The sequence below is a fragment of the Ciona robusta genome, chromosome 5, assembly GCF_009617815.1.
Source record: "Ciona robusta chromosome 5, ASM961781v2".
Taxonomy (NCBI): Eukaryota; Metazoa; Chordata; class Ascidiacea; order Phlebobranchia; family Cionidae; genus Ciona; species Ciona robusta.
In genome coordinates this window covers 1533862-1545550 of record NC_143239.1, presented here as the reverse complement: position 1 = coordinate 1545550, position 11689 = coordinate 1533862, and the positions used below count along the sequence as shown (strand labels likewise).

The 11689-nt window shown below is 34.5% G+C and overlaps 2 protein-coding genes across 3 annotated transcripts; both read right to left on the bottom strand.

The window, feature by feature from the left end:
• LOC149735412 (uncharacterized) lies at positions 1–2410 on the bottom strand. The gene is made up of 4 exons (XM_089877880.1): positions 1702–2410; positions 1373–1642; positions 874–1106; positions 1–513 (listed from the first exon to the last, which is right to left on the bottom strand). Exons 1-4 carry the CDS (start codon positions 1748–1750, stop codon positions 316–318), a joined length of 750 nt encoding a protein of 249 aa, XP_089734006.1. The 5' UTR covers positions 1751–2410; the 3' UTR covers positions 1–315.
• Positions 2411–2629: 219 nt separating this feature from the next.
• LOC149735411 (acidic amino acid decarboxylase GADL1-like) lies at positions 2630–9737 on the bottom strand. Of its 2 annotated transcripts, none has more exons than XM_089877866.1 (14): positions 8611–9737; positions 8475–8514; positions 8371–8418; positions 7561–7746; positions 7218–7308; positions 6692–6798; positions 6188–6438; positions 5755–5871; positions 5064–5128; positions 4815–4893; positions 4401–4511; positions 4033–4176; positions 3632–3744; positions 2630–3346 (listed from the first exon to the last, which is right to left on the bottom strand). In XM_089877866.1, the coding sequence occupies exons 1-14, from the start codon at positions 8713–8715 to the stop codon at positions 3196–3198; spliced, it is 1608 nt and encodes a 535-aa protein (XP_089733992.1). In that variant the 5' UTR covers positions 8716–9737; the 3' UTR covers positions 2630–3195. The 2 variants fall into 2 exon arrangements, with proteins under 2 accessions (XP_089733992.1, XP_089733993.1); XM_089877867.1 differs by having other exon boundaries at positions 7561–7711; positions 8611–8722.
• Positions 9738–11689: the final 1952 nt, after the last annotated feature.

Genomic DNA, 11689 nt, shown 5'->3' with positions numbered 1-11689 from the left:
AGTCAAAAAGACAGAACAACTTGTATTGACACGCAACTGAAACGCAAACGACTATGTTTAGGGCTAAACAATTTTTTAGGGAAATATATAAAGTTTAAATTATTGTATGCTCAAAATTAGTACAAATAGAAAAATGCAAGAATTTTCGGCAGCATAAAACTCAATGATAACCACATATATAAAACATATACACGACTTCTTTTTTTACCTAAGATACAGTAAGTTGGTGTAAGATGGGACATATGTCATGTGTACAGTAAATAACAAATTGTAAGTTTACAATACTTAAACAGAACAATGTAGTTACAAGCATTGTCAAATGTGAGTTTCACATACTGGTATCAGGAGGTTTTTAATAGAATCAGGTGAATGATTCCATATTCCATGATTTATACTCATAGAAGTGGGCGGGACTATCCTTAGCAGCAAACTGGTTCCTTTCGACTCTTTCTTTGGAAAAGTAGTCAACCATTTTACATATCCAGGTTTGCCATTTTCCTTCGTTATTTCATCCTGCCAGAAATATTTAATTAGCTTTATTTTATATAATATTGTATTTAAAATAATAAGGAGAGTGAAAACTGAATACTCTGCAATAATAATATAAATCATTTTGGTGTCTTCGTATAAATATTATAATCCGCCGAAAGGATACCTCGTCCAACGCACAATAACGTCAATTGTGGGCGTGTATGTGCCTATATAGGCAATACACGCAATTGTCCAACCCTGCAGTATCGTCACCCACAACAAACAACATCATCTATAAATTTGCTTTTCTTAACTTGTAGACAGTACGATATTTATAAAGCAAAACACACGTTTTATAACGAGTAGCTGTCCCGCCCCAATTCCTCATCTAACAGAACTTACTGTGTTTGGGTCGTAGGTAGAAGCTAACTGAACATAGGCATACTCCAACGAGCCAAACGAGAACTTGCTTCTGACGTAATTATAAACTACGTCATACATTGGCTCGTCTACAATTTCCACAAGTTTGCCACCTTTTTCTTTGCAATCAGCTTTTGCTGTCACGTAGTTCATAGATTTCGTGTTAAATAAATCGGCAATCCAAATAACCTTGTTCTCATAAACCACACCGTTACCTGTTTAACGGAAAACATGTTAAACTCATATATACTTATAGTATTGTAGGAGAGATAGGACACCCCTTTAACTCTATTTTCTCGTTTCACTTAGTATAGTAAACAAAGAACATTCAAAGAATTATAAAACTATGTCCCACGACTTCCAAGGACCGTTGTTAACTGAATAGAACGCGATCAGGATATTTGGATATAATGTGCTAAAGGTGTCCCGCCTTTCCCCGCGCCACTGTATACAAATATGGGTATATATTCAGGCGACCTACCTATGTAGAAGTACCAGTCAACGGTTACAAACATATTCCATCCTTCAGAAATATCCGTTCGTTTAAGTTCCACCTCGAAATAACTTTCCTTCACATCAAGCACTGTCACATTAAATGTGTGGGGTAGGGATGATTCGGTGGCTTTCACTGTTGCGTATACGTAGCTTGGTACAGAAAACAAACACTTTTTGTAACCAATCTTCGTCTTTAAACTCGATTTTGTCGAGTATGAATGAAACTGTTGACTTTCCTTGCTTATCATCAGTTGGTCTGTAAAACACCGGATTAAATAATATGAACATCCGTGATTAATCAATTGAATAACTTACTTGACAAAGCTATGTTCCAAATATAGGCAAAAAACAATAGTTGTTTCATGATTCTTAAAAACAAACGAACTTCAAACAGACAAATTAAATTCTTCCCAGCTCTCACTTATTCTTAAAAACAGTTCTGTTTGAATGATCAGAAAGCGTTTGAACCCGTTTGCTTATATTATACGAGCATACACATAGAGCCTACTGGTTGGCTATTTAAAACTTGTATGACTGTAACATACACATTGATTTACTATGAAATATGATTATGTCGAGACCATTCTACGAAATATACAACAACATTAGCGATGAGACGTTTACCATATGGTGACTGTTACATATACATTTGCTTTACGTCATATGAAACAAGGCCTGACAAAAATAACGTCGTTTCACACGCGTTCTGTGAAGGCTAGGCCATGTACGTAGGATATATATAGTAGGGCGGGGAAGATGTGGCACCTTTAATTCTATTTTCTCGTTCCATTTGGTAGTAAACAAAAAATATTTAATAAATTATAAAACCGTATTCTCACGACTCTAATAGACTGTTGTTAATTGTTTAAATTTTAAAACACGATCAGGATATTATGTGCTATACGTGTCCTATCTTCCCCCACTATATTTCAATTTGTAACCGTTTACATCAGACGGGGCATGTGTCCCTGGGCGTATATTACTATATTGCTCTAACCCAGTGATTACTAATGGGTCGTGGTACCCTGGGTGTGGAGGCAATGGGCTAACTCTAAATCTCAGGTCGCATTGCAGAACAAAGCATTTCCAAAAATGAAATGGTGTAAATTTTGGTTTCATAATCCTATGCTAGTTTTCAAGTAGAGATTGGAATCTTGGTCCAAATCTAAAAACACTCAAGCTTTTTATTTGTGGTAGCGGAAACAAATAGCCTATGTTTCCCTGGCAAATACTTTTCACTCCAGACAGTTAATTTAAATATAATTAAAAACATAACAAATTAACAATAAATGCACAAAAATGGAACTCATCATAGGTGATGGTCAAAATTCAACACTATGAAGAAAATTAATGCAAAATACACAATTATAATGAGTGCAAAATTCCCTTAAAGCACTGCTGGTGTACGGTAATACTTTCTGAGAACAAAATACAGACAAAGATATAACACGTAAATTTAAAACAATTAATACCTATATTATTTTACAAGAAATTTGTACTGTAAGTATTAAGTAACGAAACTTGGTGTGTAGTATTAATGTTTTTTAACATCACTTAAAATAAATAAACATGATATTTCTAAAGCATATAATCAAACATATAAAAAATTTTAGCCAAGGGTAAAATTCTAAAACCAAAGCTTTTAAAATAAAAGTTAAAAGTGTCTTAAGACTACCTGGATGGCTAAAATTTGAAACACTTAAAAAACCAGCATTTCTGGTCGATTCTTTGAATAAACCTAGAGCAATAAATGACAATTAAGGTTTCAATTACTAAGTTTAACACACACGCGACAAATTATCTTTAAGTTTATAAATCTTTTCCATTCTTTACTATTTCATCCAACACAAAATCCATGTCTGAGAAATTTGCTTTGTCATTCATGACTGTCATTCGAAAGAAAGTAGGAATTTTCCCAACGGGTGTATACCCCACTAAGAGGGTGCCACTCTTCTGCATTCTAATAAAAACATTTTTTCATTAAATATAACTTTACAGAAACAGATATATCAGCACAAAAAATGTATGTTCTTTGTAATAAGTATGATGTAACTGCAAACACAACAGTGGTTTTTAATAAAATCAATGCGTATTTCTTGTACAAATGGATTGTTTCTAAGAATTATATTTTTAGTTAAGCAGTTTTGGAGAGATATTGTATTTTCAATATATTTTAAACATTTAACATATTGTGAATTCCAAAGGATTTAAATATACACATTTCATGTTGAAAATCAATAAATACCTTGTTTTAATTGTTGGTATTATACTTGCAAGTTGTTTAAAATAATCCTCATTCTTTTCCTTTCCTTTTAAACTTGGTGGAATATACCAGAATGGTACGTTTGTATATTCAGGCTGTAACACAACAGGGTGAGATTATGAACGTTCAAATAGTAATTTCCAGAATAATTTTAGACTTCATGCGACAAATTTTGTATTTTAATTCATAAGGTTCTTAGGTGAGGCACAACAAGAGATCTAGAATTTATGCCGGAGTTGTTCCATTATTCCAACATCCAGAGTGGTATCGCATGGGCCCTGTGGTACAACTTGTTGTTTTCCAAAAGTAGGCAAGCTTATATGCCTATCACGCCAAAAAATCAAGAATTCGTGAATTTGTCATTATGACATATAATCACTCACATGTGGAATAACGAGTTCAAATTCCGGTCTTTTTCTGATTTGTTCTGTAAGATACTGGGCGTTTGCCATAGCTTGGTCAACCTGGCGTTCAAACCCTGCATCTCCCTTTGCTTTCCACATGAGCCATAACTTTAAAGCATCGCACTGAAAAGTAAGATTCAATATTTGAGGTTGAAAGAATGAATGTCACTTTTGATTATAAAGATTTTTTCTGTATTGACAAACTATTAGTGATCAGTGGGTCAAATCAATTATTTGTTAAGTGTTTTGAAAGACACACACACTGACAAACACACATGTAAATTTGGCAAGAAGCTTCTTTACTAAAAAATAGCATATTAACAATAAACTAGAACTTATCATCTTACCTTTCTACTGCACTGCAGCAAATTTCGTCCAAGATCATATTTGACATCGTACGGTTTGTCAGATTGAAACAGGTATGGAACATTCAGAGAATGAGCTCTTTCAAGTGAACCCTGTTAAAGTTTTTTTAAAACTTCCGTGATACTTTTAAATTACGTTTAAACATTTCTAACAATACACAAATTTTGATTCCTTGTTGGTATATCTCAAAGTAGTTGTATTTAAAATGTATATACAAACTAAAACTCTTGTTATTCCATTATGAGAATAAGTGCAATAAGTCTGTAACATAAATCAAACTACTCGCATTGATTAAAAGTGGGTCATTTCATTTATAGTACAGTAGTTGGGCAACATTACATAGATATAAATAGGAATAAATCCAGAGTCACATTTTTTGTCTTTTTCAGCCTTACCTTTTCTTTAAATAGCACAACAGAGCATTGAAGTGGGGCTTGCATCATTTTATGTGCATTCCATGCTAGTGAATCAGCTCTACAGAACAAAATGTTAAGATTAAAAAGGAAAATCCATTTAACATACTCTGTAATTTATGGGTAAGGAGCTAGGTTTAAACCTTATGCTAATTTTAGCAACTAAATGTAACCTATAACACAGAGTTACAAGTCTATTATTTTACACACAGCAAATAATGATGACCTTACTTATGGACGCCGTCACATAGATGTTTGTACTTCTTTGACAAGAGAGCACCTCCACCCCATGCTGCCTGTATTTAACATTAACATTTCATTATAAGCTACAGAAACCATTCGGAAAATAACCTTGGAGTTCTCAGTTCCGTTGCAATTACATTTTAATTTGTTTTAATTAAGTACAGCTCAACGTAAGTACTTATACTGTTATGTTGATTGATAAGCCATGCTTTTACTTAACACCTTTACTCAAGTATATTTTACTTGTAGTGTGTTTTACCTGCTATTGTTTGGCTGCTAATTCACTTCTTCATCGTTTTTATTAATTTTATCTTCACTATAGTATTTCAAGACATAAATAAAACCTCTGTTATGTTAGGTAACGAATATAAACTACCATTTCTTTATTATACAAATATATATGTCATAAAAAGACAGGATATACTATCACCGAAGTCATAAATCCAATAAATTAACAATCGTGATTCAATTGCAATGCAGACATGATTCGTTTGACAAATTTTATAAAATCATAAATACATCTAAATATTAGCAGAGGTCATGCGACATTAGCTTTATAAAGCTTGTGTAAATTAACAGACATCCATGAATGTCAGGTTAGATTTATAACATAACATTTATGGAAAAAATAAACTGTTAAAGTTAGAATTTATAAGAACCACACATACATACAACTTACATCCACATGCATCCATATCTTATGCTTGGAACAAATTGCAGCAATTTCATTGAATGGATCAAATGAACCAAGCACAGTGGTACCAGCTGTGGCTGTTACAAACAATGGGACTGAACCCTGTAAAAAAATTTGTTAAGTAAAATTTTTACTATTTCTCCTCTGGTATCAAATTAATGTTAGATTATTAAGCAATGGTAAAATTGCTATGTCAAAAGAGCAAAAATTGGGGCGAGTCCAAGACTATGACATCACAGTGACAAAATAATAAAAAATCAAGACTATGATCCCTAATAACTTTGGTTGCAGCTTAGGAAGTTAAATATTCAACAGATTAATCTAAAAAATGATGTTTGGTTTTTGAAAATTTCCCAAGAAACAGTTTTGTTAGTGCCCAGAACTTGTATATGCAACTTCAATAGAAAAAAAAACACACCTCGTCCTTGCACTTAAGAACCAATTTTTCAAATTCTTCTGGAATCATTTTTCCCCTGTCATCACATTTTACAACCCAGCAGTTGTCGGTTCCATAACCAAGAAAAGTAGAATTTTTCTTTGCTGAGTAGTGAGCCTGTTCCGAACAGAATGAAACAAGTTTTGGAAGTCCGTAGATGCCTGTCGATTTCGTTTCCGGAAACTTCCACAAGCGAGCCATGTTCATTGACAAAAAGTTAGAGTAGGAACCACCTTAAAATAACATTAAAACAAAAAGCTATTTAAACTAATTTTGCTATATTTATTCTTTAAATACATTATAACATTGGTGGCCCACTGCATTTCTTCTCTGTCTAAAGTCACCTTATTCCAGAAAAATGCAACTTTGTGGGTTTATTTTAATATATTTTTCACTATGGCAATTGCTGTTTAAGAGGTGCTCATTGCTGTTTAAGAAGTGAGCGCTCAAACCATTGCTACAGCATCAGTAACACATTTGATTTACCAGGACAAAATGTTCCTTCTCCATTAGTGTACCCCACGAACTTTAACATGTGTTCAAGTACAGCAACCTCAGTCATTAGGAACATTGGAGCAATCTCAAAGGTGTGTCTGTTACAAAATAAAACGGCATTTATAGTCTTAATAACAGGTTGTTTTTAAAAGTCCAGAATCTCTTATAAATAATATATTCTACATTAAACAAACTCATTTTAAGCATAAATCGAAGAGAAATACTCACTCCAATCTAGTTTGGAATGTAAATGAAATAATGAGAACAATAGTTCGACAAAAACGTACCAATATGAGCATATATGTCCTTAATAAACAATCCCCCACAAAGTAACATACTCTGTAAATCCTAAGCTGGCACAAGGTGAATGAACACTGTGTTATAACGACTGTCATTTTTTGGCCCACGAAGGCAAAGTAAGTTACATTCATTCATTCATTCATCCAATAAACATTTATACTTTGAATATTAACAGCAATCAGCAAATACCATTTAACATAAAATAACCCATTCTTACCCATTTGCGTTAATTACATCTGTTATAAAACTTCCAGCTACTCCATAACTATCTAAACCTCCGTACTGTTGATTGAAGAAACGTGGATGACCTGCAATGATAAAATAACACCATTAGGTTTTCATGGTGATGATGCAATTTCTCCCTGGATGATAGATTATAGCTAACCAAACGTTTAGTAAATTATTATAAAACACTCTTGTCTTGTTACTGTATCTATCTAGAACTTTAGGCGATGACCAAGAAAACACGACTAGATTGAAATTAGAGTTAGAATGAACAAAGAAAAGACAGAAATTGCAGATCTTAAGCTGTATAAAGAGATAACAATCAGTATACCAACCCGTAAGCACGCTGTAGTCAAAAACCTTTTCACACAAAGAGAGGAGATCCTCTCGATGATTACCATCGGTTGTAAGATCAAAATCAACGAGTTCTTTTAACTCTTCGGGAGTTTTAAAGTTCACGACTGGAGTGTTTCTATCCCTGGTGCCCTGCACAACTCTCTTCATGCACATTTCAAACACATCTTAAATCAGTTCATATATTTCAGTCTACTGTAGTGTTAAATAGTAACATTATGACAAGACTTGAATGTTGAAATAAATATGTATAGTCTATTTAATAGGCTATATCTTAACTATACTACTCAATTGCCAAATAAAATATACAGTAGAATGAATAGATAGTTTTTGCAGAAATTTAAATTTTATTTGCAGAGATTAGCTCATTTTTTTACAAACATAAAGTAGGGTGGAGGAAAATGGGACACTTTGTCAGATGAGACTATTTGAAAATCAGGAAAATAATGTTACAGAACTGTTTGACAGTATCATAAGACTTTGTCTTTATTAAACGCTGCTCAAAGCCGATTAATGTTTCTAAATATTAAATCGTCAATTAATAAAAGAATGATATTATTAATTTGTGGTATTACCCAAAAGTGTCCCATCTTTCCCCACTCTATACTACATGATTTGGCTCATTTTAAATGTCAAAACTCTGTGGGCGGATTTTTTTTTCAATTCTCTAAATTTAAGCGGATTTTAAGAAAAGATATAAACTTGTTGATAAATATAGGCCCCTTACACACAATACACAATAAACCGGTAACCCTTTACTATACCTTTAATTATATGATAGGGCAAATTACCTGTGATAAATTTATCCTGTTCATCTGCACTGGCAAGGGATGGTGCACCTTGAAGATAGTAAACATTTTAACACATTATATTTAAAGTTTTGTTTATATTTTACCTTGTTTTGAAGACATAGCTCTGTTGGTTAGTTTTACTGCCTGTAAAATAATATGTATTTTTTATAAAAAAAACAAACAAATTTTTGCAATACAATACTACACAACAACTACATATTCCACCATGATTTAACAAACCTGGTAAGTTCGAGCAAAGTTTTTCCCACGGTGTACTGTTTCGTTAAAACTGCAAATTCCTAGTTTGACTCTACCGTACCCTGTAAGCAAACCGGATATGTTCATTGTACTTGACTAGAGCATGAGCGGGCACTTTGTAGTTATTCGGGGGAAGTGCCGTGTCAGCTAAAATATTTCCAACCGCGCAGCAAGCAAATATTTACTATCAACACAGACACAGAGCAAACAGCACGTATTGCTCAATGTTTGTATTATTTATTACGTCCTTTATCGTTGGTGTGATGGCAAAAGGCTAACACCAGATCGTATTAGATCGTATGATGTCACTTTGTTGAGCGTCGTTCGTTGGTGTTAAAAACGCGCTGTTTTGGTTTCAAACAAAATGTGACCGTTGAAACTGTTTTGTTTTTGTAATCCAATTCATAGCAGTAGCGTACTTAACTGCGGTGTTTTGTGCGTTCGGCCGCGACCAAAGTTAGTAGTGACAACCGGTTATTTCATGCCCGCAGCTGTTAATCAATCTTCTATGGTGTCGCAAGTTCGTGTGTTTATTGATTACTAAGCTTGCGATCCAAGTAAACTTTCACACACCATGAACCCGTTAGTAACACAGTAATAGGTACCTTGGTTACGGTTGTTATTTACGTTAAAGCGCAAGTAAAAATCAGAACGAGTGAAATACTAACTGTTTTAAACTGTTTTGAACTGTTTGTTTGCTATAGTTTGTTCAAGATTCTAGACTTCTATCGTGCCTTGCGCCCTAAGCTGTTATTGCCCGTTGCTGTCGAGCCACTTCTTCCCATGCGGTCTATCTTTCTTTTGCCATCCTCGGTGAGCCGTGTATTGACTGCACAATAGTAGTAGGCTATTGTACGAAGGGCTTGTGTTTACCTTTCGTTATGCATACTTTACAGATACAGTCAAGACATTGGTATATTAAGTTACTCTAATTTATTAGACTGCATTTAATAGAATAAAAACTAAAAGGAGATAGGCCTACAAATGCGCAGGACAGCACACAGACATTTAATCATTGCTTATAAACATTTGAATCTTTCCTGACACACTAGTGACGTAACATCAGACCAATATTGCCTAAATCCGGTTTGCTGATCAGTTTCCTCGCGCAATCTGTTAACGATTACTGCAAGCGTGCTAGGTTCTGCTTGCAATGCGAAAGTAGTCGAGAGAACCAGCACTCGCTGAGTTTTTGCAAACACCAAGAACATTGTTTAAAATCTGTAATTCTGAAAGCGTCATAGCGTACCAAGAAAAAAACGATTCGTGAATTGTAATCCAAGTGGACCAAGTTTCTGAAATATCCGATCTCGTCTTCTAGGAAAAGATGCCCCCTACTTTGCAAAAAGCGTTTGATCAGACTTCATCGTTATACATCATGCTAAAGCTATCGTTTTGTATGGTAAGTGGGGGAAGATGGGACACCTTTAACGCGTAATATCAAAATATCCTGATCGGGTTATAAACAGAAAATAGGATAAAAAGGTATCCCATCTTCCCCCACCCACTATATCCTTTTGCCTTTTCTCGTTTGTAATGGACGTTTTGGTCATGGAATTAAGCGCGCTGGTACAGTAATTCGTAAGCTGGCACGAAGGGTTTGACAGAGAACACCCGTGTTGTAAAGACTTTCATTTTCCAACCACGCGAAGGTAAAGCAAGTTACATATAAACATTCGTCCATTCATTTACCTCACTGAACGTTTAACGCGTTTCCCACAGTCGGGAAATATACAGTGTGAGAACGTAAGTCTGAACGAATGTATCACGACACCGGGTGGTCATTATATTGGTTACGATGTTGCAGCGTTGCAGCGCATGCGCAATAGGGCCGGTACAAACATACCAAACGGAACGAATGTATCACGACACCGGTCTAAACTCAGCGGTCGAAACAAAAATATTACGTCGCCGGAGTTGCACAATGCGTTACACATATTTTTTGAGCACGGTAGTTGAGCACGGTAGTGGTCATATAGATCCTTTTTCGTCGAACAGTTGTTCTTGGCTTTGTTGTTGTTGTTGTTGCTGATAGGGCGATTTTTTCCGCACTTATATCAATTCTCAATTCTAGCATTTATTCTTTAGTCTTTTGATTGAAATCAAATCATATTATTATTTATAATTTTTAAACTGAATTTTCAGATTTAAAACCGCAGAATTAACGTGTGTGCACCGAAGCGTAGACGAGTGCCTTTTTCTTATCGTTATCTTCGATAATTCGGAATAAACACCGCGTCTCTCGTTTCTTCGCTCTTTTAGTTTACCGCTCGCAATAAATCATTGTGCAGCCGTCACAATATAACCGCACAATTAGCGTGTGTGCACCGAAGCGTAGACGAGTGCTTTTTTCCTATCGTAATCTTCGGTATAAACACCGCGTCTCTCATTTCTTCGCTCTTTTAGTTTACCGCTCGCAATAAATCATTGTGCAGCCGTCACGAAATGAATAATATTAACTTCTAACATTACCTATAATACTGCGTGATTACGGTTTATCCAAATTACAAAAACAAAAGTTTTTAAACAACGACAAGCTTAACTATTGTAAATTTACAAGTCAACACATGGTACAGGAGTTGTACAAAGCGTATTTACACATATTCTTTACCAAACTTTCAATTCTTACACGTCTTAAGTTTAATGAGTTATAATACACAAATAAATGCATTCTATCTACTACCCCACAGTCACCAATGGCGACTGAAACCCGCTTTGTTGGTTATTGGTTACTTTTGATTTGTTTTTGATCGATCTCAGTCGACCATTGTAGTGATAGGGGTAATTAATAATATGCTAATTAGTTTATACCGTGCTCATGCATTAGATCTGTGTGATCTCTTGTTATCTAATATTTTATAATGATACGTGCCTTTTAACCAGAGCCGTGCTCTTTCGTTCAATCACTATTTATCTGATTTCTATAGAAAAGGGTTGGTTTGTTTGTTTTATAAATGTGGTATTTTGTCCCGTGAGTATGATTTCAGTTTAGTTTAAAACAGTTTTGTTTGAGGTATTGTCATAACAAACCTTTTCCGTGGTCAGTTAGTACGTTACAATG

What these genes read in the sequence shown, in the direction of transcription:
- LOC149735411 (XM_089877866.1), bottom strand. Translation starts at nt 8,715, where the DNA reads ATGAACATATCCGGTTTGCTTACAGGGTACGGTAGAGTCAAACTAGGA. An exon ending in TGCTGCAGTGCAGTAGAAAG is followed by an intron (nt 4,177 to 4,400) that starts GTAAGATGATAA and finishes CTTACTTTTCAG; the next exon opens with TGCGATGCTTTAAAGTTATG. An exon ending in ATACCAACAATTAAAACAAG is followed by an intron (nt 3,347 to 3,631) that starts GTATTTATTGAT and finishes TGTTTTTATTAG; the next exon opens with AATGCAGAAGAGTGGCACCC.
- LOC149735412 (XM_089877880.1), bottom strand. Translation starts at nt 1,750, where the DNA reads ATGAAACAACTATTGTTTTTTGCCTATATTTGGAACATAGCTTTGTCA. An exon ending in TTGGAACATAGCTTTGTCAA is followed by an intron (nt 1,643 to 1,701) that starts GTAAGTTATTCA and finishes GGTGTTTTACAG; the next exon opens with ACCAACTGATGATAAGCAAG. An exon ending in TGACTGGTACTTCTACATAG is followed by an intron (nt 1,107 to 1,372) that starts GTAGGTCGCCTG and finishes TCCGTTAAACAG; the next exon opens with GTAACGGTGTGGTTTATGAG.